The sequence below is a fragment of the Cebus imitator genome, unplaced genomic scaffold (assembly GCF_001604975.1).
Source record: "Cebus imitator isolate Cc_AM_T3 unplaced genomic scaffold, Cebus_imitator-1.0 Scaffold42, whole genome shotgun sequence".
NCBI classification, from domain to species: Eukaryota; Metazoa; Chordata; class Mammalia; order Primates; family Cebidae; genus Cebus; species Cebus imitator.
The window spans coordinates 13,949,159-13,972,324 of NW_016107357.1; the positions used below are offsets into that span (position 1 = coordinate 13,949,159).

The 23,166-nt window shown below is 38.8% G+C and overlaps 1 protein-coding gene across 2 annotated transcripts in view; it reads right to left on the bottom strand.

Moving 5' to 3' along the window:
- Positions 1 to 23,166, bottom strand: part of PCNX2 (pecanex 2) — a 292,353-nt gene that overhangs the window by 179,934 nt on the left and 89,253 nt on the right. For both annotated transcript variants that reach the window (XM_017526554.2, XM_017526553.2), the window contains exons 14-17: positions 22,928 to 23,038; positions 21,699 to 21,790; positions 3,395 to 3,504; positions 1,818 to 1,914 (exon numbers count right to left, since the gene is read on the bottom strand). In XM_017526554.2, coding sequence (XP_017382043.1) covers positions 1,818 to 1,914; positions 3,395 to 3,504; positions 21,699 to 21,790; positions 22,928 to 23,038 — 410 coding nt within the window. The remainder of the gene's footprint in view (positions 1 to 1,817; positions 1,915 to 3,394; positions 3,505 to 21,698; positions 21,791 to 22,927; positions 23,039 to 23,166) is intronic.

The window sequence follows — 23,166 nt, forward strand, 5'->3', positions numbered from 1 at the left end:
CTAAAATTTAAGAAAAGAGAGAGAGAGAGGGACTGACAGAAAATAAGAGGTGGAGAGAGATACAAACTAAATCAGACACAATAACGAGGGGGTTTTATGCTTGCACTGTGTCATAGAAGGTCTTATATATCAAACTCTAAAAGCTGAATGTCATATTCCCATTAAAATATTATAATGAGGCCAGAGACTTTTCAGAGAAACGAACACAAACATCTTATTAAATCACCTAACAAGCTATGTGCTCCACACTGTACAGGGCATTTCAAAGGGTATGAAAACCAAGGGAGGCAAAACCTAGCCCATCACACCTAATTATACCAATGAAATACTATCAACATCTGCTGGGCACATTTCTTGTCAAATTTCTTTGTAATTCCTACATTATTTTTAACTGCAATAAATCAGAAAATAGAGATGCATCCTCATTAGTCATGAAATCAAGGAAGACTGAAGGGCATAGTTTTTCTCAGATAGCCACCAGGAGACTTTTGGGTATACTCTGGGCCACCCTATGGCTTTTACAGAAAATGTTGTGGGAATGTCAGTTTGACCTTCTCCCTGCAAGTCTCCTGGTATAAATACTAGAGGTCAGCTTGAGGATGCCAGGCTTATGTCAGATATTTCTCTTTTTTTTTAGTTGCCATCTCAGCAGGCCCAGCTGCTTCGACTTTTAACCTGCTTTTAAATGTATCTCTGCCCTTACTCATATTAAGTGATTTGTCCTTTAATTCCCTTGTGGTGGAAAAAAAAAAAAAAGCCTCAGTATATTAGCTTGAATTGTGACCACACTGAAAGGCACAAAAACTAAGTATGAATTTTGTTAAAGGCTATCATATTGGCTGTTGAGTCCTGTACATTGTCGCGAAATGGCAGACTGCAATTCAACTTGTCTAAATTCCATGAACTGTACCGAGCACCAACTAGAACACCAGGCATTGGCTCTGTGGATATCAAGACAAATGAGACACAGTCCTGGCTGGATCAACAGACTATTCCCTTTTCCTTTTATCTGTCATTCCTAAGAAAACCAGGAAAAGTGTGAGTCAAGGACATCAGACAGCTCCAAGCTCAATATTCAGACGTATGGGAGCTTCCACAATTAATGAGCATCGCTTTTCAAAGTATGAATGTTTGTAAGTTGATATCAAAGAAACTACATCTGCAAAAAGAATGTTTGAAGCTGCCCAGAGCCATTTTCCTGGTGAATAAGGAAATGATATCATTATTTTGCAGTTGTAGGATTCTCGTTTCTTCCTTCCTCTCCTTCCTTTTCTTCTCCCGTGCTTCACCCAGTGTGGTTGTTCCCTACTCTGTGACCCAGCCAGAAGTCTAAAGCCCAAGGGCCCCAAGCAATGGCTGTGCAGACATCAACTTTGAAAGAGTGCTCTGAACCAAGCATGGCACTGAGGGGAGAGGATGTGGAGGAGAGCTGTGTGGACCACATCAGGAAGGCAGGTTGGCTAAACATTTATCTGACAAGCTTTCATTTGTGCAGAGCCCACCTGCTGTTTGGTGCCAGTAATTAGGCAAAACTGACTGAATGTGATTCATGTGACAATCTTGTCAAACTGCAGCCACCTGAGGGCCACCTGAGCGCCCATGAATGTGTGCATAACAGCCACCATTAAGATGCTCTAAAGCGCTGCACCTGGCAGGCAGCTCAACAGCCCAGTGTGTCAGGTACCAAGCTGAGGTGTCTCTTGGTACCTAGTCCTAGTCCTACTCATGTCCACCTGCCTAGAGCCCCATTGAGAGCCTGAGCTCTGCTGAAAAGGTAAGGCCCTCCTATACTACATTACACAATGCAAATGTCTCACCACTGAATCTTTCATCTTCTTGGGCAGAGGGTCAGCAGATGACTCTTCCAGATTTTGATGTAAAAATTTAGGAAACAGTTTGCATTGCATGAAGGACCTGAAAGTAGAAAAACACATAGATTTCACTTTATCAAAGGTGTTCTTGGGACAGTGTTTTCAGTAAATAACTTCACTTTAGACCTCATACCCACACATGACAAAAGCAAGTGCTCTCTTCATTTAAAAATTTATAATAGGCTGGGTGTGGTGGCTCACGCCTATAATCTCAGCACTTTGGGAAGCCAAGGCAGGTGAATCACAAGGTCAGGAGTTCGAGACCAGCCTGGCCAACATGGTGAAACCCCATCTCTACTGAAAATACAAAAATTAGCTGGGTGTGGTGGCATGCGCCTGTAATCCCAGCTACTCGGAAGGCTGAGGCAGGAGAATCACTTGAACCTGGGAGGCAGAAGTTGCAGTGAGCTGAGACCATGCCACTGCATGCCAGCCTGGGCAACAGAGTGAGACTCCACCTCAAAAAGAAAATACACACACACACACAAACACACACACACACACATAATAAAAAGAGGTGCATGTTCAAGTGATCATAAAGATAGTGTTTCGATTTGTAAATTTCACCCTAATGAGAGCAGTCAAGTACTTTAGCAGTATCTTCGCCCTCTACTGTCAGCAGTGGGACATGGGGAAGGTCCTCCATCTCTGCCAGCCCACTAGGGCTTCATCTTCACAAACAGTTAGCAGCAGAAGGTGCACATTACAGTAACACAATTGATACTAAAAATGGTAAGAACCATGTTTAACTTTTCCCCATTTTTCAGGCCTTTCATACTGCTGTATCTAATAGCCTAAAATTATGGTGTCTCTTGTCCTCCAAGAGTTATGGTTCTCTTCAATCAAAATCTTTCATAAATTTAAACACATTACATAAGATGCTACTGTCAATATCTGAAACTCACTTTGGCATCACATGAACGATTTCCAGTGCCAGAGTACACGTTACCAAAGACATAAAGATATGATTAAAGGGAAGATTTTAACGTATACTTTCATGTTACTATCACATTACATACATTTTAACACTTTGGTGCAAATCTCACTTTAAATCCAGATTGAGAACAACAAAAAAACAATAAAATAAAACAAAAACCTTTCTTTCAGAGGTGCTGGTTTAGTCTCTGCAGGGTAACTGCCTAGAGTAAATGCAGGGATGCAGCTTACAGGATCTAGAAAGGGTATTGTTGAGGTGGTAGCTTCTCACCCAACTCACTCAAGGGAAAGTCACAACAGGGAGTGAGTGCCATTGGCCATCTGTTCCTGCCATCGTTCATTTTACTCCAAAATCAAAAGAGCAAAGCTAAAATGTTTGCTGGATGTTCACTTTTAATTGTTACTAGTTTCTGGCTGGTCCTGTATTTCTCCTACTGTCCTTTAGTGAGTGACCAGCTAGTTTAATAATGACAGTCAAATCACAGTGGGCAGTGAATTGCCCTCTCCCCACCTCATTCCGGGCACAAAGCTTTGGGAACTGCAACCCCCTGCTCAGTGATGACAGAGCACAGGCATAGATCACTCACATGAGCACAGATGGGTCACTGCTCTGCCGGCTCAGATGGTAGGAAAGGGCGACCAAGAGGCCACAGAAGGCAGAAAACAGTGCCGGGATGTGTTGCATGCTCCACGGTTCCTAAAGAAAAGAGGTCAGTTAGCCAAGTCATTTCACAGCTGCGTGAATAGCAGGATCTCTATCAAACATTTAGAAACATCCCCAAGTCCAGCTGGATGGATGAGTTATTCCTGTTATCATTCCTGCCCATGGACATATAAGCATAGTAGGCAGACAAAAAACTCACCCTGCTGGTTTATAAACATTGATTTTGATAAGGGATTGGGGTGGGGGGAGTTTTGACTAATTGTACATACTTATAAGAATAAAACTAAATCTTTCCTGAAATTAAGCTTAGGATTTTTTATAGAATGTAATATTAAACATGTGTCACTCTTCTGAATTCAGTATAATAACAATTATAACAATTGTATTTCTCAATGTTTATTAATTGATGGTTTAAATGGCATAAGAAGGGTAAAAATGGCATAAGGGATTAAACAGACTAACGAACTGAAAAACTGATAAAGATTAAAGATAGTCAGCTGAAAGATTTCCAGTGCCACAGTACACATTACCAAAGACTTAAAGAGATGATTAAAGGGAAGATTGTAATGCACATGTTCACATTACTAAGGATTACATTAAATACATTTTAACACTTTGGTGCAAATCTTACTTTAAATGGCATAAATGAAGAAAGAGCAAAGTTATTTGAAATGAAAAGAGACAGACACTTCAGGTTTAATTTGATAGAAGCACAGATGTCAGTTATCAACACATTGTACTCGGCCTGGCAGAGCAGAACTTGGGAAATACATGTTACCAGCCCAAGCAGCGTGGTGGCCTGGGACTCCAGCTCTCCTTCCACACACACTTGCTGCTCCCACCAACACAAACATGTCTCTCACATGCCAAGAAGAAAATATCTACATATTAACCCTCTCAATCACCATCAATGGAATCACTGATCCCTTCTGAAAGCTGAATTTAGTCAAGAAATTACTTTTCTCTCAAAATTTGTTTTTTTTTAAAGATGGGTTGTCAACTGGGCTTACAATGAAATCTACAAATGAATGAGTCAAGTGTGCTTAGCAGTTATTCTCTAACTGCTAAGATAGGCTGGAAAAGCAAATGATACACCGGATAGAGCAAGTGATTTTATTTTTGCACACTTCATTTTCCTAGAAATGAAAATTAAAATGTATTTATTTTTGGTTTTGTTTTTTTTTTTTTTGAGACAGAGTCTCTCTCTGTCACCCAGGCTGGAATGTAGTGGCATGATCTCAGCTCACTGCAACCTCCGCCTCCTGGGATCAAGTGATTCTCCTGCCTCAGCCTCCCAAGTAGCTGGGACTACAGGTGCATGCCACCATGCCTAGCTAATTTTTTGTATATTTAGTAGAGATGGGGTTTACCGTGTTAGCTAGGATGGTCTCTATCTCCTCACCTCATGATCCGCCCACCTTGGTCTTCCAAAGTGCTGGGACTACAGGTGTGAGCCACTGTACCCAGCCAAAATGTATTTCTTTTATCTTCCCCATTGTGGAAGTCTAAACACCAGAGAGCAGTACCTGGAAAGCAAATTGCAGGGAGCTAACCCTCGCTGAGGCTGTTGAGCTACAGGGCTACAAAGTCAGGAAGTAAGACTCACTGCCTCCAGACGTATCTCTACACAGCTCCCCACACTGAGATGCCCTGCATGCCTCTCAGATAAGCTTCCCTGAGGGCCAGGTGCGGCGCCTTTTCCAGAGCCCTAAGGTACCATGGCTGCATTCATTATTTTTCTGATTCTGTGCAGATGTCTTCCCCACCAATTGTGTTGAAAAGCTCAAACCCAGTGATGAAGCATCCTCCATGAACCTCTTCTCCCTTCGGAGTTTTCATCAGCAATACCTTCCCTTCCAGTATCCAAGAAGGTGTGCTTCCTCCTTCCTGAGCCCAACCCTCCCCTCACACTAGGATGTCCTATTCTCTTTTTATTGGTCCCCTCTGCCCTGCCTATAAAAATGCTTAAGTTGCGGATATCTTTTTTTCATTTTATTTTTTGAGATGGAGTCTCTCTCTGTCACCAGGCTGGAATGCAACGGTGTGATCTCAGCTCACTGCAACCTTCTCCTCCTCCTGGGTTCAAGTGATTCTCCTGCCTCAGCCTCCCAAGTAGCTGGGACTACAGATGTATGCCACCACACCCAGCTAATATTTGTATTTTTAGTAGAGACGAGGTATCAGCATGTTGGTCAGGCTCGTCTCAAACTCCTGACCTCAGGTGATCTGCCCGTCTTGGCCTCCCAAAGTTCTGGGATTACAGGCATGAGCCACCATGCCTGGCCAGTTGCTGACATCTTTAACAAGTAAAGAAAGTCCTTCTTCCCCTTGATCCAGTTGCCCTTAAAAGCTACTATACTCTCCTAGTCTGTTTGGGCTGATAGAACATCATAGGCTGGGTGGCTTATAAACCACAGAAATTTATTTCTCACAGTTCTGGGGGCTGAAAGCCCAAGGTCAAAGTGCAGGAAGGAGGTTTGCTGTCTGGGGAGGCCCTGCTTCCTGATTCCTAGATGGTGTTTTTTTTGCTGTGTTCTTAGGTGGTAGAAGATGCGAGAGAGCACTCTAGAGCCTCTTTTACCAGGACACTAATCCAATTCATGAGGACTCCTCCCTTAGTACCTGTAATCACCTCACAAAGCCCTCACCTTCAATACCATTACATTGGGGATTAAGGCACAATCCCCTTCAAGATGCTGCCAGCACCACCATCCCTGAAGCAGCATCTCATATCTGTGCCCATCCCCTGTGACACCTTAGGCACCTCTCACTGACTTCCCATTAGACACTGGACTCTCCAACAAGGGGTAGCCTTGAGTGTTTCTTGCTCCGGTACCTGGCACAAATGTTAGCACATTGACATATCCTTGCGAGAATGACTATAAGGTTTCTGCTTTCATAATGACTCATGTGGACAAGAATTTTCAGCAAAAAAGAAAATAAAGGAATTGAGTCCCTTTCATCAAATGTGGATCAGGCAGTGAAATGCTGAGGAAGTGATGAGATTATCAGAGGAAAGGCAAGCTCTTGACTATGTTGACTATGTGCTTCTCATTATTCCTTCAAATAGTACCTCCAGTAACAGGAAAGTTATTCTGAAACTTGAGTTCTATGCTTTCCTAAGAGTCTTGAGAGTCCATGCAACAAGCGTCCATTCATCCCTACCTACAATGTGCCAGGTACCCACAAGCATAACCATAAAAAGGACAGACAGCTTCTTGGGAAGGAAAGACACATAACTGTAGTCAGGGTATGACAGGTGAAGGGACAATGAGCTGCTCACAGAGCACACGAGGGGCCACAGATCAGGAAGCAGAGGCTCACATGAGTCAAGGGAATGGCATTTAAGTGGATCCCTGCACACCAAGAAATGCAGAACACATTCCTTCCGACACAGGGACTTCTGGAAGGGCAGTGCAGGGCAGATAGGGCTGGCTCTTCCATCCTCACATCGACTCCACCCTGCTCTGTCCATCCACCTACGGCTTGTATTATTTCATTTCATACTTGACTGTTACACAATAAACACAAAACATTTTCCAAAGGAGAAGAACTTGCTAACTTCGATTTCTTGTAATTGATTCCTCTGCACTAACCAGTGCTGGGTATTTGATTCACGATTTTGTGAAGGTGCAGCCTTTTCTCTCACATGTAGCCCATACACATGCACACCCTGGAAGAAATTCCTCTGAGGAATGAGTAACTAAGACCAGAGAAATAATTCTCAGGACATGGAACAGAGAAAAAGTCATGGGAACAAGTATTGGCAGAAGTTGGTTCCAGCTCACCTACCACTGAAATAAATTTTTCCATGGAAGGCATTTAATTTCTCAGTGGTTCAGCTTCCTATTCAGTAAAAAGGGAACTTTCTTAATCAGATTTAAAACAGTCTCACCACCTGCAAAGCTGAAAGTAAGTGTTAGTTTTTTATTAATTGGAAAAGAAAGGGTATCTATGATGGATGGTCTTTGCTGACAATAAATGAAGTTCATGCTCTAAATATATTTTGATAATTGAGTTTACCTACTTTTATTCCCCCAATACTCTGCCTAAATCTCCTCTCATTTTCTCTCTACTTTAATATTCAATCAAACATTTCCAACAAAAACACCAAGGACAGCTATTATACTCCTTCTGGTTTCTGTCCTGTATTAGAAGTCTGTATTCATTCTTCCATTACACATGATTCTTTTTAAGCATAACCAATAGGTTGCGGGTAAATTGTTGAACAGGAGTAAAAGGCAAGGTGGTCACAGGGGCAGAAAAAAGGATGCATATGTCCTTCAACAATAAAAAGCAAAGTGATGCCAGCAGGAACACTTACACTTCCAAGAAAAAGATGAGGCCAGACGTGGTGGCTCACACCTGTAATCCCAGCTCTTTGGGAGGCCGAGGCAGGCAGATCATGAGGTCACGAGATCAAGACCATCCTGGCCAACATGGCGAAACCCTGTCTGTACTAAAAATACAAAAATTAGCTTGGCATAGTGGTGCGCACCTGTAGTCCCAGTTACTCGGGAGGCTGAGGCAGGAGAATTGCTTGAACCCGGGAGGTGGAGGTTGCAGTGAGCCAAGATCATGCCATTGCACTCCAGCCTAGTGATAAGACTGAGACACCATGAGAAAAAAAAAAAAGAAAAGAAGAGGATGAGATAGAAGGTGTTAAGGAGTCCCTATTACAGGTGCTAATTTTCATGTTCTCTTGCCCAACCTCAGACTTCCACATAACTCTTTCTCAGAAAAAAACTGACCTTCCCTGAATTTTGACACATGGTCACAAATTAGACTAGCTGGATCTTCTGACGCTCTCTCCAGGAAACACCCTCAATCTCCAAGTTCTTAACTGTTCACTTTTTCAACTGATGCAAATGTATATATACACACACACATACACACCCCATGCAACAAATAAACACACTGAATCTAAGAAGGAACTACTTTTAATTCTTTTAAGAAGTCAGATTTGGGTGAGGAAGCGATCAAAACAAATGACCTTTGCTGCATTTCTGTGTCCCTCTCTCCTTAAAATCCTGATGAGTCCCCAGGCTGTCTGGTTGTTAATTTCTCCCACAGGGCCCAGGCCATGTGCCCTGACCAGGTTCTTTAGATAGGTCTGCCCTGACCACAGAAGACACCTGGAAAGGACCACACAGATTGATTTGAGGGTAGGGGGAGGTTTCAGCAGCATCAGGGGCATCTAGAGCCAAATATCTCAAAGGAGTTGAATTTGTCAAGTCAGAGATAAATAAGAAAAAGAAAATACAATTGAGAATGTTTTTATTTTAATTTCTATTTGGAGATAGAGGAAGAAATACTGACATTTGAGGAAAAAGAGACCAACTGAGGGATTTGGGAGAAAAATTATCAAGTACACTGTGCATTGTATCTGGAAGACTGCTCAGGGCTCAGACAGCTTCGTTCCTACAAAGAGGAGAAGAAAGGAGGAAGGAAGTCCTGACTGGCATTTCTACTGAGTTTTTAATATAAACTTTCATTTTTAAAATGTGTAGGTATTAGTCTCAAAGTTTGTTTTGCATGCATTATCTATTTATTATACACACATGGACACACAAATACATACATGTACATATACATAAAAATAAAGATTTTGGAAAGAGATAAAGTTTTAAACGGTCTATCACCCACAGATAATGAAGCATTTATCATTTGACAGTCTGCTTCAAAATTAACATCTCCAATTGCTCTGAGATGCATCTCATGGGCCTCAAAATCAGGAATGATAAGGATTGATGAATGCTGGTTTCATAAAACTCCCACAGGTTTTGAAATATTTTTATGAGGTAGAAATAAAACTGTCTAATAGTCCTGCAATTCTGTGGTACACTTCACATGCATTTGGGAATTACCTTTTGAGAATGGATAGGGCAGTTCGGCTTTGTACAAAAGCACACTCTGAACACAGTCTGAATTCCAGCATTTTTTTTTCTTAGAAATTTTATCTCTTATGTTGAAATTTATGGGACAGACTAACTGAGGGTTTGGTTATAAAGTGAATATCAACAGGCCAGACTCTCACTTCGCTATGCCTTTCATATCAGGTTTAAATACCTTATTTTTCAAGAAACTGATTTTTTTATCGCATTAAACATAGGGGCATTTTTTTAGATTGAGGTTTTTATACATCCTAAAATAAGAACTAGATTGTACTACTTTGACTCTGTATAAGTCCTATTTCTAGGTCTATTTTTGACATGAATCCCATCTTTAAGTAAAGGAGAGCCGGGCCCATAAAGTTCGTGAAATTTAGTAACGAAAGATGTGTCACCCAGTTCCTTGAACTGTGCTCTCTCTTCTTCATACATGGCCTACAGAGTATGGTCCAACCAGGCTCTGGCATCTCCCAACCCCTAGAGTGCACCCCTCTAGCAGCTCTTGTCCGTATTCCTCATGGATTTTGAACACCCCGGGAAGGGCTCCCCCAATGCCTTGCATTGACCCTAACTTATAGGTCACTATGTGTCTTATAAATAAATGAACAATTATGTTAACACATATAGCAAGTCAGACTTCACTATCTGCTAAAAGTAGATTCTTCTTGTTTCACACTGTTTCTTCATTTTGGTGAAAAACATAGTATGTTTATGAATCCAGACAATATTTCACTTTTAGAGATAGGCACTGAAGAAAAATGAGATTATTAGCTGACAAGACAGAATAACAGGTCCCATGTATCCCAGTCAATCTATATCTACATGGATAAATATGTAGAGACACACACACACACACACACACACACATATATACACACACATACACACACACACACACACAATATGTGTACTTCAGGGAAAACATTAACATTTACTTTCCTTCTCATTGCCCTTTTGCAAGTTAACTGCAATTACTGAATCTGAGATTTTTTATAGCATACCTTTTATGTGACAGACTTGAGACTACACTAATAGGACATAAAAAAGAAATATATATAAACCACAGCCTATGACTTCAAGGAGCAATGAAAAGTGTGTACAAGCAACAAGAGCCACAGCAACAGTTCCCATGCACTTGGCAGGGACTACCTGACTGGCCACTTTACATTCACCACCGCGCCGGGCATGGAGGCACACGCCAGTAATCCCAGCACTTTGGGAGGCCAAAGCAGGTGGATCAGGAGATCAGGAGTTCGAGAACTGCCTGATCAGCATGGTGAAACTCCACCTTTACTAAAAATACAAAAATTAGCCTAGTGTTGTGGTGCACACCTGCAATCCCAGCTACTTAGGAGGTTGAGGCAGAAGAATTGGTTGAACCCGCTAGACAGAGGTTGCCGTGAGTCGAGATCGTGCCGCTGCACTTTAGCCTGGGTGACAGAGTGACTCTGTCTCAAAAAAAAAAAAAAAAAGAAAAGAAAAAAAACATTCACTACTATATACAGTTTTTTAAACACCTTGAAGGTAAAAGTATTGCCCGTTTTACACATGAGGAAACAGAGGCTTTTACGTCACTAGTTATCCTGGTAAGTATCTATATTTTTCACATAGAATTGGTTACATAGAGAAGAAAACAAGGATTGGATGAACATCAATAGGATAATGTGCTCAGGATTCTGGAAGAGAGAAGATAAACTTTGGTTTGTGTCACTGAAACACGTTTTGTCTTTCATCATTAGCAGGGTCACAATAGCTCAAACTCTGGGTCCAGAATGTTACCCTCTCCTACCCTTTCCTCTCTGTATCCCTCACTCCTCATCAGTCGTTACATCTCCCGGATTGGACCCTGGCATGCTCTCTGGGCTTACTACCAAAACCCGAGTCCAAATCTTACTTCACTCAACAATTGCAAATCCATTTTGAACAACTTCTGAGCTATCAACATTCTTCCTGCTTTTTCCCAAAATCAGTGTCAGCTGACACTGTCAAGCTTGAGGGTCATAATAATCCAGCAGTAACTGGGTTTGAGGGTCAATTCTACTTTTTAGCTGACCAGGAAGGGAGGCAAGACAGAAAGCAAGAGCTGCCTATCTGAGATCTGTTTCCCCTTTTTCCTCAGTAGCAGATATTTCCTCACAATCTGTTCAGACGGCTAAAAGATTTATTAATCCTAGTCTCTTCCAGCTAGAAATGACGCACTTCTAGCCATAAAATATAATGTGAAGTCTGATAAAAGTAAACGTGAGTTAAAACTTAGGTTTTACTTTCAAATTTATTGCTATTAACGTTATTAGGATTGTGTTTACAGTCATCATAACCATCAACTATTTATGCTAATGATAGTTATCATTGCTGTTAGTTTTCTATTGCCATGTAACAAATTACCACAAATTTAGTGGCTCGAAATAACACAAATGTATGATCTCACAGTTTCCTAGGTAGGGTGCCTGAGCAGGGTGTAGCTGGGTCCTCTGCCCAGGGTCTCACTAGACTGAAATGTCAGTGTTGGCTGGACCTCTGATCTTATCTGACACTCGAGGTCCTCTTCCACGCTCACTGGTAGTGAGCAGAGCTCAGTTCCCTTTGGCTGTGGGACTGCAGTCCCTGTTTCCTGGATGGCTGTCCGCTGGGACCTGTTCTAGCTCCTAAAGGCTACCCCCGGTCTCTGCCATATGGCTACCTCCATGAGCAGTTAATACTCGGATTGTTTACTTCTTCCAGGCCCATAAAGGAGGATCTCTACTGCTTTTTCTGTCCCTGACTTCTGGATCCCCAGGGCTCTTCTGATTAGGTCAGATCCACTCAGAATAATCTCCCTTTTAAGTTAAATTTTAATTTGAGTTAAAGTTACCTGATGAGGGGCCATAACTACATCTGTAAAATCCTTTCTACTTTGCCAGATAATGTAAGCCAATCACAGGAGTAATATCCCATCCCTTTCACAGGTCCTGCCCACACTCAAGGGAGGGAAATTGTACAAGGAATGTACGCAGGACGTAGGCGTCTTCGGGCCATCTTAGAATTCAGCCTCCCGCACCACTTAACAGGAACCTTCAGCCAGGCACTTTATAGACATTATTGATTTAATTTTATTTGCGTCATACAACATCCACATGTGGGGTAGGTATTACTAATCCATTTTACAATGGAAAAAACAATGTGAATTAGTCATGTACCCTTAGGCAAATAAGCATTCTGTGTTTCAAGTTCACCACTGGAAAACAGGAAGGATGATATCTTCCTTATCCGTTACATGGAGATATAGTAAGGGGCAAATGAGAAGACACTTGGGAAGTTATTTTGTAGATTAAAGTACCATTGATCTGCAAGGTATCTTATATGCTGTGAATTGTTTTTTCAACGAGACAAATATATTTACACTTCAAGTGTGGGAGTGAGGACGGCACAAAAGGAAGACTGAGAAGACACAGAGCTGAGATCTGGGATATGTGATGTGGAATAAATTACTTCATCTCTCTTTGGATATTCGTTTTCTCATTTTAAATAACAAAATGAAGAAATTGGCCTAGGAGGCATCTAAGGTCCACTTCAGCATTAAATAATATCTAAAACTATGAGTTTTACCTTTACAATTAGATTTTAAATCCTGACTGCCTGTAAAGTACCATGATTTTAGGCTGCAATCCTATAGGGCCCAGAAGAAATATGGGAAAAGCTCTCCCACAAGCAGTTGTTAATGATATGTGAGAAACATTAAATTATAATAACATGCTTCAACCTCTGGATCCTCTTGCCATCAATAAAAAAGAATCTCTTTGTAAAGGATAATAAAAAATAGAAATCATAGTTTATCCAGATACAGAAAGCTCAGTTAATTAACTACTGAGCTATTTCTCCAAGGAGCAAATATTCCGGTTGTTTCTGTATATCACTGTCAAATACTACTTAAGTCAATGAGGGAGTCCATTTATATGTTACTTGATACCATCTTGGATGAGTCAAAGAGAATATGAAATTAAAAGAGGAATCAAATGTTCTTTCTCTAATTAATATTCCAGAGGACAAAATTAACTCATGGTCTTGCAATCTACTTCTGCCAAGTGATAATAAAAAAATTAAGCAAATATATATATATATATATATATGATGACCCATATAGAAAAATAATCTCTAGCAAGGCAGCTGACATGCTGAAATGGTTCACAAGGATCCATCAATCCATCACGACGCACTAGAGATGAAAGGAAAAAAAATCAATTCCAGCAATGCAAAGAGTAAGCATAAAAGGTATAAACAAAAGCATCGTTAAACAAGAAGTAGAATCACAGCTCTGGGTAAGTGGGAGTTAGACTGAAGATGGGCAAGCTTTTCTTGTTTCCTAAGGACCCTCTTGACAATTTACTAACCACATTCATTCATTTCACAGCATTTAATAGGTACTGCATCTTAAAGTAGAGAGTCAATCTGAGACCATTAGAAAACTCAGGACTTACAAATGAGAAGGGAGAAATTCAAATTGCTCTATTTTTTACCAAAAGCTGTTTTAAAATATAGTTAGAACATTAAGGTTTTGTTATAACACGCTATACTATTTATTGCAAGTGATCTTTGTTCTATGCTGAGCAAGGGAAGTCAATACCTCCCTGAGATGAAATAAACCTTCCCAAAGTACCCCAGTTCCAATTGGTCAAAAGCCTGTTTCAACATCTAAGTAAACCCCAGAGTCCTTGAAGTGTTATTTCCATCACAGAGTTAATGGCGTGCTTTCACAATGGAATCTATTTATTCTGATCCAACAATTACTTACACCTATAACAAGCCATAAACTGAATAGAAAACAGAAATAAAAGTCTCAGCCCAGGATAGAGAAAATAGAGTTTATCTCTTGGGCCAGCTCTGATCAGTTGGCACTGGCTGACTGTAATATTTCTCATGCAGCCTGAGGTACTATGACCTCAGTTAGGAAAAAAATGCTGTGATCAATTAGCAATGTCTGATATAAAAATGGAGCCACATTTGGGGAGGTGAAGGAATACCAGTACCTGACCAGAAACTAGGTAAAAATCCAAAATACTCTAATTTTTTAAATACCAGATTCTTCAGTAGTTTCTACAACTCTTTAAGAATTCTGTAAGGAAAAGTTGTGTAACAGTCCATGAATGTTCATTACTTTTGATAGTATCTGGGTGTTCAGCGTTTGTCAAATGCATGTTAAGTTCCTGAGGAGAAAGGACTGTCTTTTCCTCCTCCCATATCTCTACAGTACATGGCAGAGCTGTTGCTAAACAAATAAATATGTGTTGACTATCATAGAATATGAACTTTTCAGCTTCTGTATCAGTTACATACAGAAAGCTTGCATGTTCCCATTTCCATCAATCAAAGAGAATGATATTTACATCAGATGCTGTTTGCTCTTCAGGATTGCCAAAGTGTGGAGTCCCAGTCAAAAAAGCACCAGGAACACCAGGAACTAGATCTCCCTCTTCCTGGAGCTTATTAAGTGTCCAATAAAATATTCAAAAAGAGAAAAGCCTGAACTCACATTGGGAACCAGAGCAAGTTACCTGTGCATAAGTCATAGACCCTGAGGAATTTATGTCAGACCTTACATTATAGATGGGTCTAGACTGAAAGAAGATTGTAAGGTCTAACCTCCATTCCCTCTTTCCATTTGAAAGACAGTAGTGTACTGAGGAAGTGAATAGGAAAAGACCCCTGCTAATATCACCTAAATGAGAGGCAGAAGAGCTGGAAGCGAGTGTAGACCAAGGGTTTAGCAGACATTTTACCACTTGGCCTTGCATGTCTGTGGATAGGCAATCTGCAGCAACTCCTGTTGTCTTAGATGCAGCAGGATTTATTCAATCAGGTCATGGATGTGAGAGTTATAGCCAGGAGGGTAAAACAGAGATAACCACAGTTCCAAGCATTTCATTCATATCTACAGCCTGTGATGAGCTTCCTGATATAACTTTCTGAAACTCCATCAATAAGACAATTTCCCTGGGAAAAATTATCTCTGAACTAGTAGTGTACTACTGGAACATGTTTTGTTTCATTTTCCTCTCTTCCTGTGTTTTAGACATGAGGTACCTCTGAAAAGATCTGACCAAGGAGCCTTACAATTCCCTAACAGAAACCAGTTCAATTCTATCTTGACTCTAAGACAGAAGTCGCAAAATCTAACGTCAATGTGGGCAGACAAGTGATATAAATACATTATGTGGGTCAGGTATAAAAGATGATAGGACATGATGAGACCTGTGAGCTTGCGGTAGCTGTGAGGTACTATTCCATGTCAGCAGGTTGTTACCAAATGGGAAAGTGAGCCCAGTGTTACCAGATTGTCACATTGTTAAAAAGAAGTAGGAAAATCATATTTTTACACTGACTGTCCTAATATTAAATGTTGGCTCTAAAAAAATTTTAAATATTCTGCAGGCCAAACACAAAACAGGTCTGTGAACTGAGCAGAGACAATACTAGGTTATCAAAGACACATTCTCACTGCTAACTGAGAAAAAAACACAAGACAAACCGAAAGCATTCTTAAAATGAGATATTTCTCTAAAGAGGCCTCTTACGGAAGCTTTCTAAAGCATATTTACATCAAAAAAAGAAATTTTTAGAAAATATCTGATTTAAAGTCTCAGCTTTAAAGCTAAGCAAGGAATTATGAAGGACAAATAATATGAATGCCAAATTTCAAACTGCAATTTAGCAGTAGACCAAATAGCAAACAATGCAGGAAATAGAATTTATAACTGTAAAATCAGGATAATAATAGTACTTGTCTCACAGTTATGCTATGTGAAATAAATTATATAAAATATATATAATAGTGCAAAAAAAATTCAGGAGATCTGCTATACAACATTACACCTGTAGATAACAATACTGAATTGCACACAAAAAGTTAAGAGAATAGATCTCATGTTGATGCATGCCTGTAATCCCAGCTACCCGGGAGGCTGAGGCAGGTGAATCGTTTGAACCCAGGAGGCAGAGGTTGCAGTGAGCCAAGATCACACCATTGCACTCCAGCCTGGGCAACAAAAGCAAAACTCCATTAAAAAAAAAAAAAAAGGTTCTTACTGTAATAATAAATATATTTAAATCTGTATTTATTATGTATACTTTTGTATATAATTATTTATGATTTTAATATTATTTATAATTTATTATCAAATTATACTAAATGATAATTTATATTTTATAACTAGTATAGATAGATATAAACTAGTATAATCCCCAGTACACAATAACTTCTCAATAAATCTTTGTTGGTTTCATCATTCTTGAAATGAGAAACTCTAGAACTGTATCAAAACTCAAAAAATGTAAAGAGAGAAAAATCATGAAAAAGAAATGAGAGACATGAAAGACAGCTGAAAGTTAAAGTCTGTGAAAAATTAAATCATATTATGTGAAAAAAATCAACGTCATTAATCAAAAAATAACAGAGAAACGTTTCCTCTAAACAGAGACTTCAATATGAAAAGTGAAAATGGGCATGGTGTTCCAGAAAACTTAAGAAAGAGAACCATGCCTAATCATAGTCCACTAACCTCTTTTAAACTTCAGATTATAGGAAAGAATTCTACAAGAATCTCAAGAAAGAAATTTAAGTTAGTCTTATTGTGTTTCTCCTCAAAGCTAAACACTTACAAGCGATGCCTCCAATTCAGATGTAGAAATTCACAGTGTTCTGCTTACAGCAGAAAAAGCCAGATGATTTACAAAAATCTCAACTTTAAAATGACTATAATTAATATATTAAAGAACCTAGTGACAGAGATGGACAACATGCATGTGCAGTTGGGTAATTTCAAAAGAAAAATGAAAACTATCTATAGACATCAAATAGAAATGTTGGTTCTTTGGTTAGTTTATGACAGGACTAGACACAGCAGGTGAAAGAATTGGTAAACTTTGAGGTATGTCAGTAAAATTATTAAAACTAAAACCCAAAGAAGAAAAAAGAGTGGAAAAAAGACTACAGCATACAAATGATGTGGGACAATATGAAACATCTAACATGTATATAATTGGAGGCCCAAGAAGAAAAGAAAAATAGAACAAGGCAGAAGATATATTTGAAATAAAAATGGCTAAAGATTTTCCAAAACAAAGCACACATCAAAACAGTTCAGAGAATCCTAAGTAAAATAAAAAATAAACGCCATACACTTAGTCACAGCATTGTCAAATTGCTGAAACCAAAGACAGAGAAAATCTAAAAGGCAGTCAGAGAAAAAAGAAACATTGCTAACAGAGAAACAAATATTGAAATACCAGCAGATTTTTTTTTATCTGAAGTTAAACAAAAGAAAATAGAACATGTTGAAAGTACTAGGGGAAAAAAGCTTTTAAGTAGAATTCTGTACCAGTGAAGACATCCTTCAAAAGTGGAAGCAAAATGAGACATGTTTCAGACAAAGACTGAAAGTTTTATGACTAGTAGACCTGCACCATAAGATATCTTACAGAACATTCTTCAGACAGAAGAAACATGATGGAAAGCAGAATGATAAATCTACAAAAAGAAATATACATTGTAGAAATCATTTTTAAATATAATATAAATGAAACATAGTTTTAAAGATTTTAAAGTATCTTTATGAGATAACTGACTGCTTAATGAGAGTATAAAAGAACACATATTTCAACCTCAGAGGTCAGTAAAAACAAATATTACTCTATAAAAATATTCAACAAGAACATGAGTTATTTTATACGAGCTCTTTTGGAATATTAAGAAAACACTTTCCAACTCATTTTATCAAGCCATTACATAATATCAAAACAAAACAAAGCATTACAAGAAAAGAAAAATTAAGAACTAGAAGCTTCATGATCATGGACATCAAATTTCTCAACAAAATACTGGGAAATAAAATTGAGTAATATATTTAAAAAGACAATATGGCACGACCGAATGGGGTCCATCCTTTAAATGGAATGTTGGTTCTACATTCAACAGTCAATTAATGTAATTCTTCCTATCAATAGATTTTTTAAAAAATCAATACGGTCTCCTCAATAGATGCAGGAAAAAAACAGTGGCAAAATTTAACATCACTTATGATGACAACTCTCAGCAAATTAGAAATCTAAGCCCAATAAAGTGAACCTAGAAAATTTTCATAGCTAACCTCATACTCAATGGTGAAAGACTTTCCCCCTAAACTTGGGAGAAAGGCAAAGATGTCTAATTTCAGCACTTTTAGTCAATATTGCTCTGGAGGTCCTAGCCAATGCAATAAAGCAAGAAAAGGAAATCAAAGGCATACAGGCTGGAAAGGAAAATAAAACTGTGTTTATTGACAGACATGACAATCTATGGTAAACAATCTCAAAGAAATTACTAAAAAGCTACCAGAACTAATATGTTAGTTTAGGCAGCTTGCAATATACAAGCTGAAATATTAAAACATAAATTGTATTTTGTATTATCTAACAATTGAATATTCAAATTAATAAAATACAATGCCTTTTAAAATAAAATATAATGCACAAAAAGGTGCAATAAGTGTAGATTGAAAGGTACAAAATATTCCTGAGAGGAAGTAACAAAGACAAAGACTGTGGTATATGAAACAATATACCATGTTCATGGATCAAAAAATACTGTTAAGATGTCAGTTCTCCTCAAATTCATCTACAAATTCATCATAATCCCATTCAAAATTTTTGCAAATTTTGGTAGAAATTGGCAAACATAGGTTAAACCTACTTTTAAAGAAACATATCCTTTAATAGTGAAAACAATTTTGAAAAAGAAGAATAAAGTTGGGAGACACACTATCTAATTTCAAAGTATATTATATAGCTACAGTAATCAAAACAGTGTAGTACTAACATAAAGAAAGGCATACAGAGCAATGAAATGATTAATTTTTGGTCCCAAAGATTCCATGGTAATTTGATGGAGAAAAGTTAATGTTTTTAACAAATGGTACTAGTAAATCTCAAACTTTACTTGTATCTAGATTATCTAAAGAAATTTTATGTCTCAATAATATGACATACATGTAATTTTTAAACGGACAAAATAATTTAGGATATTTTTCATCATGAAGCTATACAGATGTCGAACACACAAAAAGATGCTCAACACTATTCATTATTAGAGAAATGCAAATTAAAGCTACAATTAGATACTGGTTCACAAGAGAATGGATTTTTTAAAAACTGACAATATTAAGTGCCAGCAAGAATCTAGAACACTTGGAAATCAAAGATTATGTGAGGGTAGAGAAATGAAAAATGGTACAGAAACTGGACAACAGTTTGGCCATTTCTTATAAGGTTAAATAAAAACTTACCATTTGACCTAGCAATTTCACTCAGGTATTCAGTCAAAATAAATAAAAAAATTGTGTGGGGAGGGGGTTGACTACAAGTGAACATGAAAAAATACTTCTGGATTGGAGAACGGTTTGTATCATGATTGTGATGGTGATAAGTTGTCTGTATACATGTGTCAAAATACATTTAACTGTACACTTGAAATTAGTGGATTTTATTGTATATACATCATGCCCTGACAGATTTGATTCCAAGGAAGCTTCAAAGATAGAAATCTTGATGAATGGTGGCCAGAGGTTGGAGGTGGGGAAAGAGACTGACTAAAAGGAATTCAAGAAAATTTTTTGAGTTGGTGAAAATGCTCTAATAACTGGATTGTAGGATTCTTTACTTATTTATTTATTAAAACTAACCAAACTGGACATTTTTAAAAGCTGAATTTTAAACCTGACTTTTTAAAAATTAATGAACAAGCAAACAAATAATTCCAGAACACAACTGAGCAATATACTAAGGTGCCTGCAGAAAAACACTTGTGACCCCCAAGTTGTATAGGCAGCCATTTTACCAAAAGACAGTGGAAAGATGTTCTCAGAAGTACAAGGACTCAGAAAAGACCCATCCAAGTACTTTTCCTGAGTGAAGTACCTGGGATCCTATGACTGAATAAAATAACATAAGTCAAAAGAAAGAACACCAAAAACACTGATTAGATAATTTTTGGTCTACCTGATAGGATAAACGTGGTAACAAACAGGGCCACTGCAAGAACATAAATTACCTTTGTGTATTAGATAAATAAACCTTCCTCCCAGGCCCTTCCCCTTTTTTTCTTAAAGAAAATATCTATACGGTAGGAATAGCTGGAGAAACACAAAGAATTACTCCATTGATTACTATGAAATATTGAGAGAGAAAACTGTTGAATTCATTCTCTTTCACAAAGGGAAATAAACAATTGTCTTTCTGCTGCTGACACTGATCAGTTTAATAGGAGTTAAGTTAATCTTTAAAAAAATCGAATTAAGAAATGTCATGTGATATATATTAAAAGCACTCTGGAACATATTTTTATTTACTCCTTTACATTCAACTTTTGTTTTATCAAAGGAGTACCTGCTGTTTAAACTGTTAAACCATAAGTCCAGAAATATGCCTAATATTAATTTATTTTTTATTGACTGAAGATTCCCCTGAGGACATTACATATGCTATAATTTTTAGACTTAATGGCCACTCTACAGTTCTACAACACTGAAAACAAATAGTAGTGGTCCCCGCCTACATAAACCCCTGCCCTAATTCCTGCTTCCTGAAGGCAATGACACAGCTGTTTNTTTTGATTTAAGAAGTTATTTGCTGACTTTCTAATATGGAAGACAAGATTTAGAGCTCCTCCATCACACTTCACCTGCCCCATTCTTCCACCAGAGATACAGCATGATGCTTACTCAGATTATTATATAAATACGCTTCATAGCTGAGCCAGTACCTACAATAGATATGTTTCTTGGCTGTTACAACTTTGTGTCTTCCTGAAGTTAGTGTTTATCTTGTTTTCTCAGCATCTTAGGCTTCCCTTGCTGCCAGGCTAGGTTTCCATTTTCTCCTTCTGGGTAAATCTACAGTCCATCTGTTTTCTAGATTCTAATGTTTTGTGGCTGTCATATTCTTCTCTGTTCTCTTGTCCATATAGCTTTATGCAATCGTATACCTTTATTGTCTTTTGAGTGGTATTCCAGGAAGTGAAGGCAGACACATGGGTTCGGTTGACCACCATGTTAAGGAGCAGTACCTCCCAGTGTCACTAACTGATCTTGGCAGAGAAACATCTGCGGAGGGTAGGCCAGGCCAGAAGGTGAGGGGCATTCCCCATTAGGGCAAACCAGGCATCTTGACCTGTCTTCTAACACCACTGAGACATCACTCAGCCACACCATCACTCCCTGGTTTGCACAGATCCTATTTCTCTTGTAATTTTGGAGAAAATATTTATTTAAAAAAATAAGTTAATATAACGAATTGAGAAGAAGGACAAGGGCCCATGGTCCTCACACCTACCTTCACTGCACTGAAGCAGACCGGGTGAAGCAGGGCGGCAGCCAAGATGCTCCTGGCCACGCTGTAAACAGCCGAGGTTATCCCAGACACAGCTGGAAGACAAACATCAACAGTTCTTTTCTAGACTGGCCATTCTTACAATCAACAAATGTAAAACAGCGAAGAGAAGGTTGCACATTCACATACAAGATGCCTGCTGAAGAGGCAAAGAATACATCTGTGGGATCCATCAAAAGGCACTGGGTAACTCGTAGGTGCAAGAAAGAGGTTACCATTTAACTAAAAATTCAGGAGGACAGTATTTAGGAAGAATGCTTTACAATGTTCTTAAAAGGCTATGTGAATGTGTCAGAAGAAGGTAGGGAAACCTCATCATTTACAGTTGAAAGCTGCTGGCCAAGGAAAAGATCCTGGATAGCAATTTCAATAGAATAAAGAGAAAGGAGGAGGAGGGAGGGAGAAGAAAGAAAGAGGAGACAGGAGAGGGAACAAGCAAGTGTCCCCATGTAGTGTGCGTGTGTGTGTGTGTGTGTGTGTGTGTGTGTTTGATGAGAGAGAGAGAGAGAGAGAGAGAGATGGGGGTGGTAACAGTGATTGCATTATGCACATGATTTCATTTACTCCTTATAGCAATCCTATGAAGTCATCATGTTTATTTCCATTTAGAGTAGAGAAGAGTAGGCTGAAAACTTAAGCAATTTACATCACACAATGAGATTATATCCACCTTGGTCTGAATCTAAAGTATGACATTGAAAGGGTCAAAGTGATGGTTTGGGGATACAGGTCACCTGTCTCTACAGGTACATACACAATACACAGCACAATGTCAACCCACAAGCTCACACTGATGCACTCCCAGACTTGAGCATGTATGTGCTCAAATATATACACATACACACACAGCCTCTCACACATGCTCACACATATTCACACAGAGTGTTGTTAAAGGAATAGTTTGAAGGGCCTCAAACCTATTCGAAATCACAGAGAATTCTACCCTTGTTTCTGTGCTTATGCTCAACCAAGTTAAGTAGACAACTTCCCATGTAGCTACAGGAAATCTGGACAGGCCCATCATCACCCAGCCTGATCCAAACTAAAGTCGTTCAAATGCTCAGAACAAAGAAAATCTAACTATCTAGTCTCTCGTCCCCTGCCCAAGTCTATTTAGTCCTTATCTGAACTCCAGAATCCTTTACAGGAAGAATAGAATGTAAATGACTTACCAGAACCACCAAAAAACAGCATGTCAACTTGCTCCAAAAGATAAATGCAGAAAGTGTTGATTTGCGGGAAGAGCCCAAGGAGGGAAATAGCAGGGAAGCAATATAAAAATACTGAAAATGAACAAACAAAATCAATGATAAGCGTATGGGAACTGTGTTGCCAAGGCTCCTGCTGCAGTGCTGTCTTTCTCCCCTTCCAAACCACCCCACTCAGGAATACTGAAGGCAATCTTAGACTT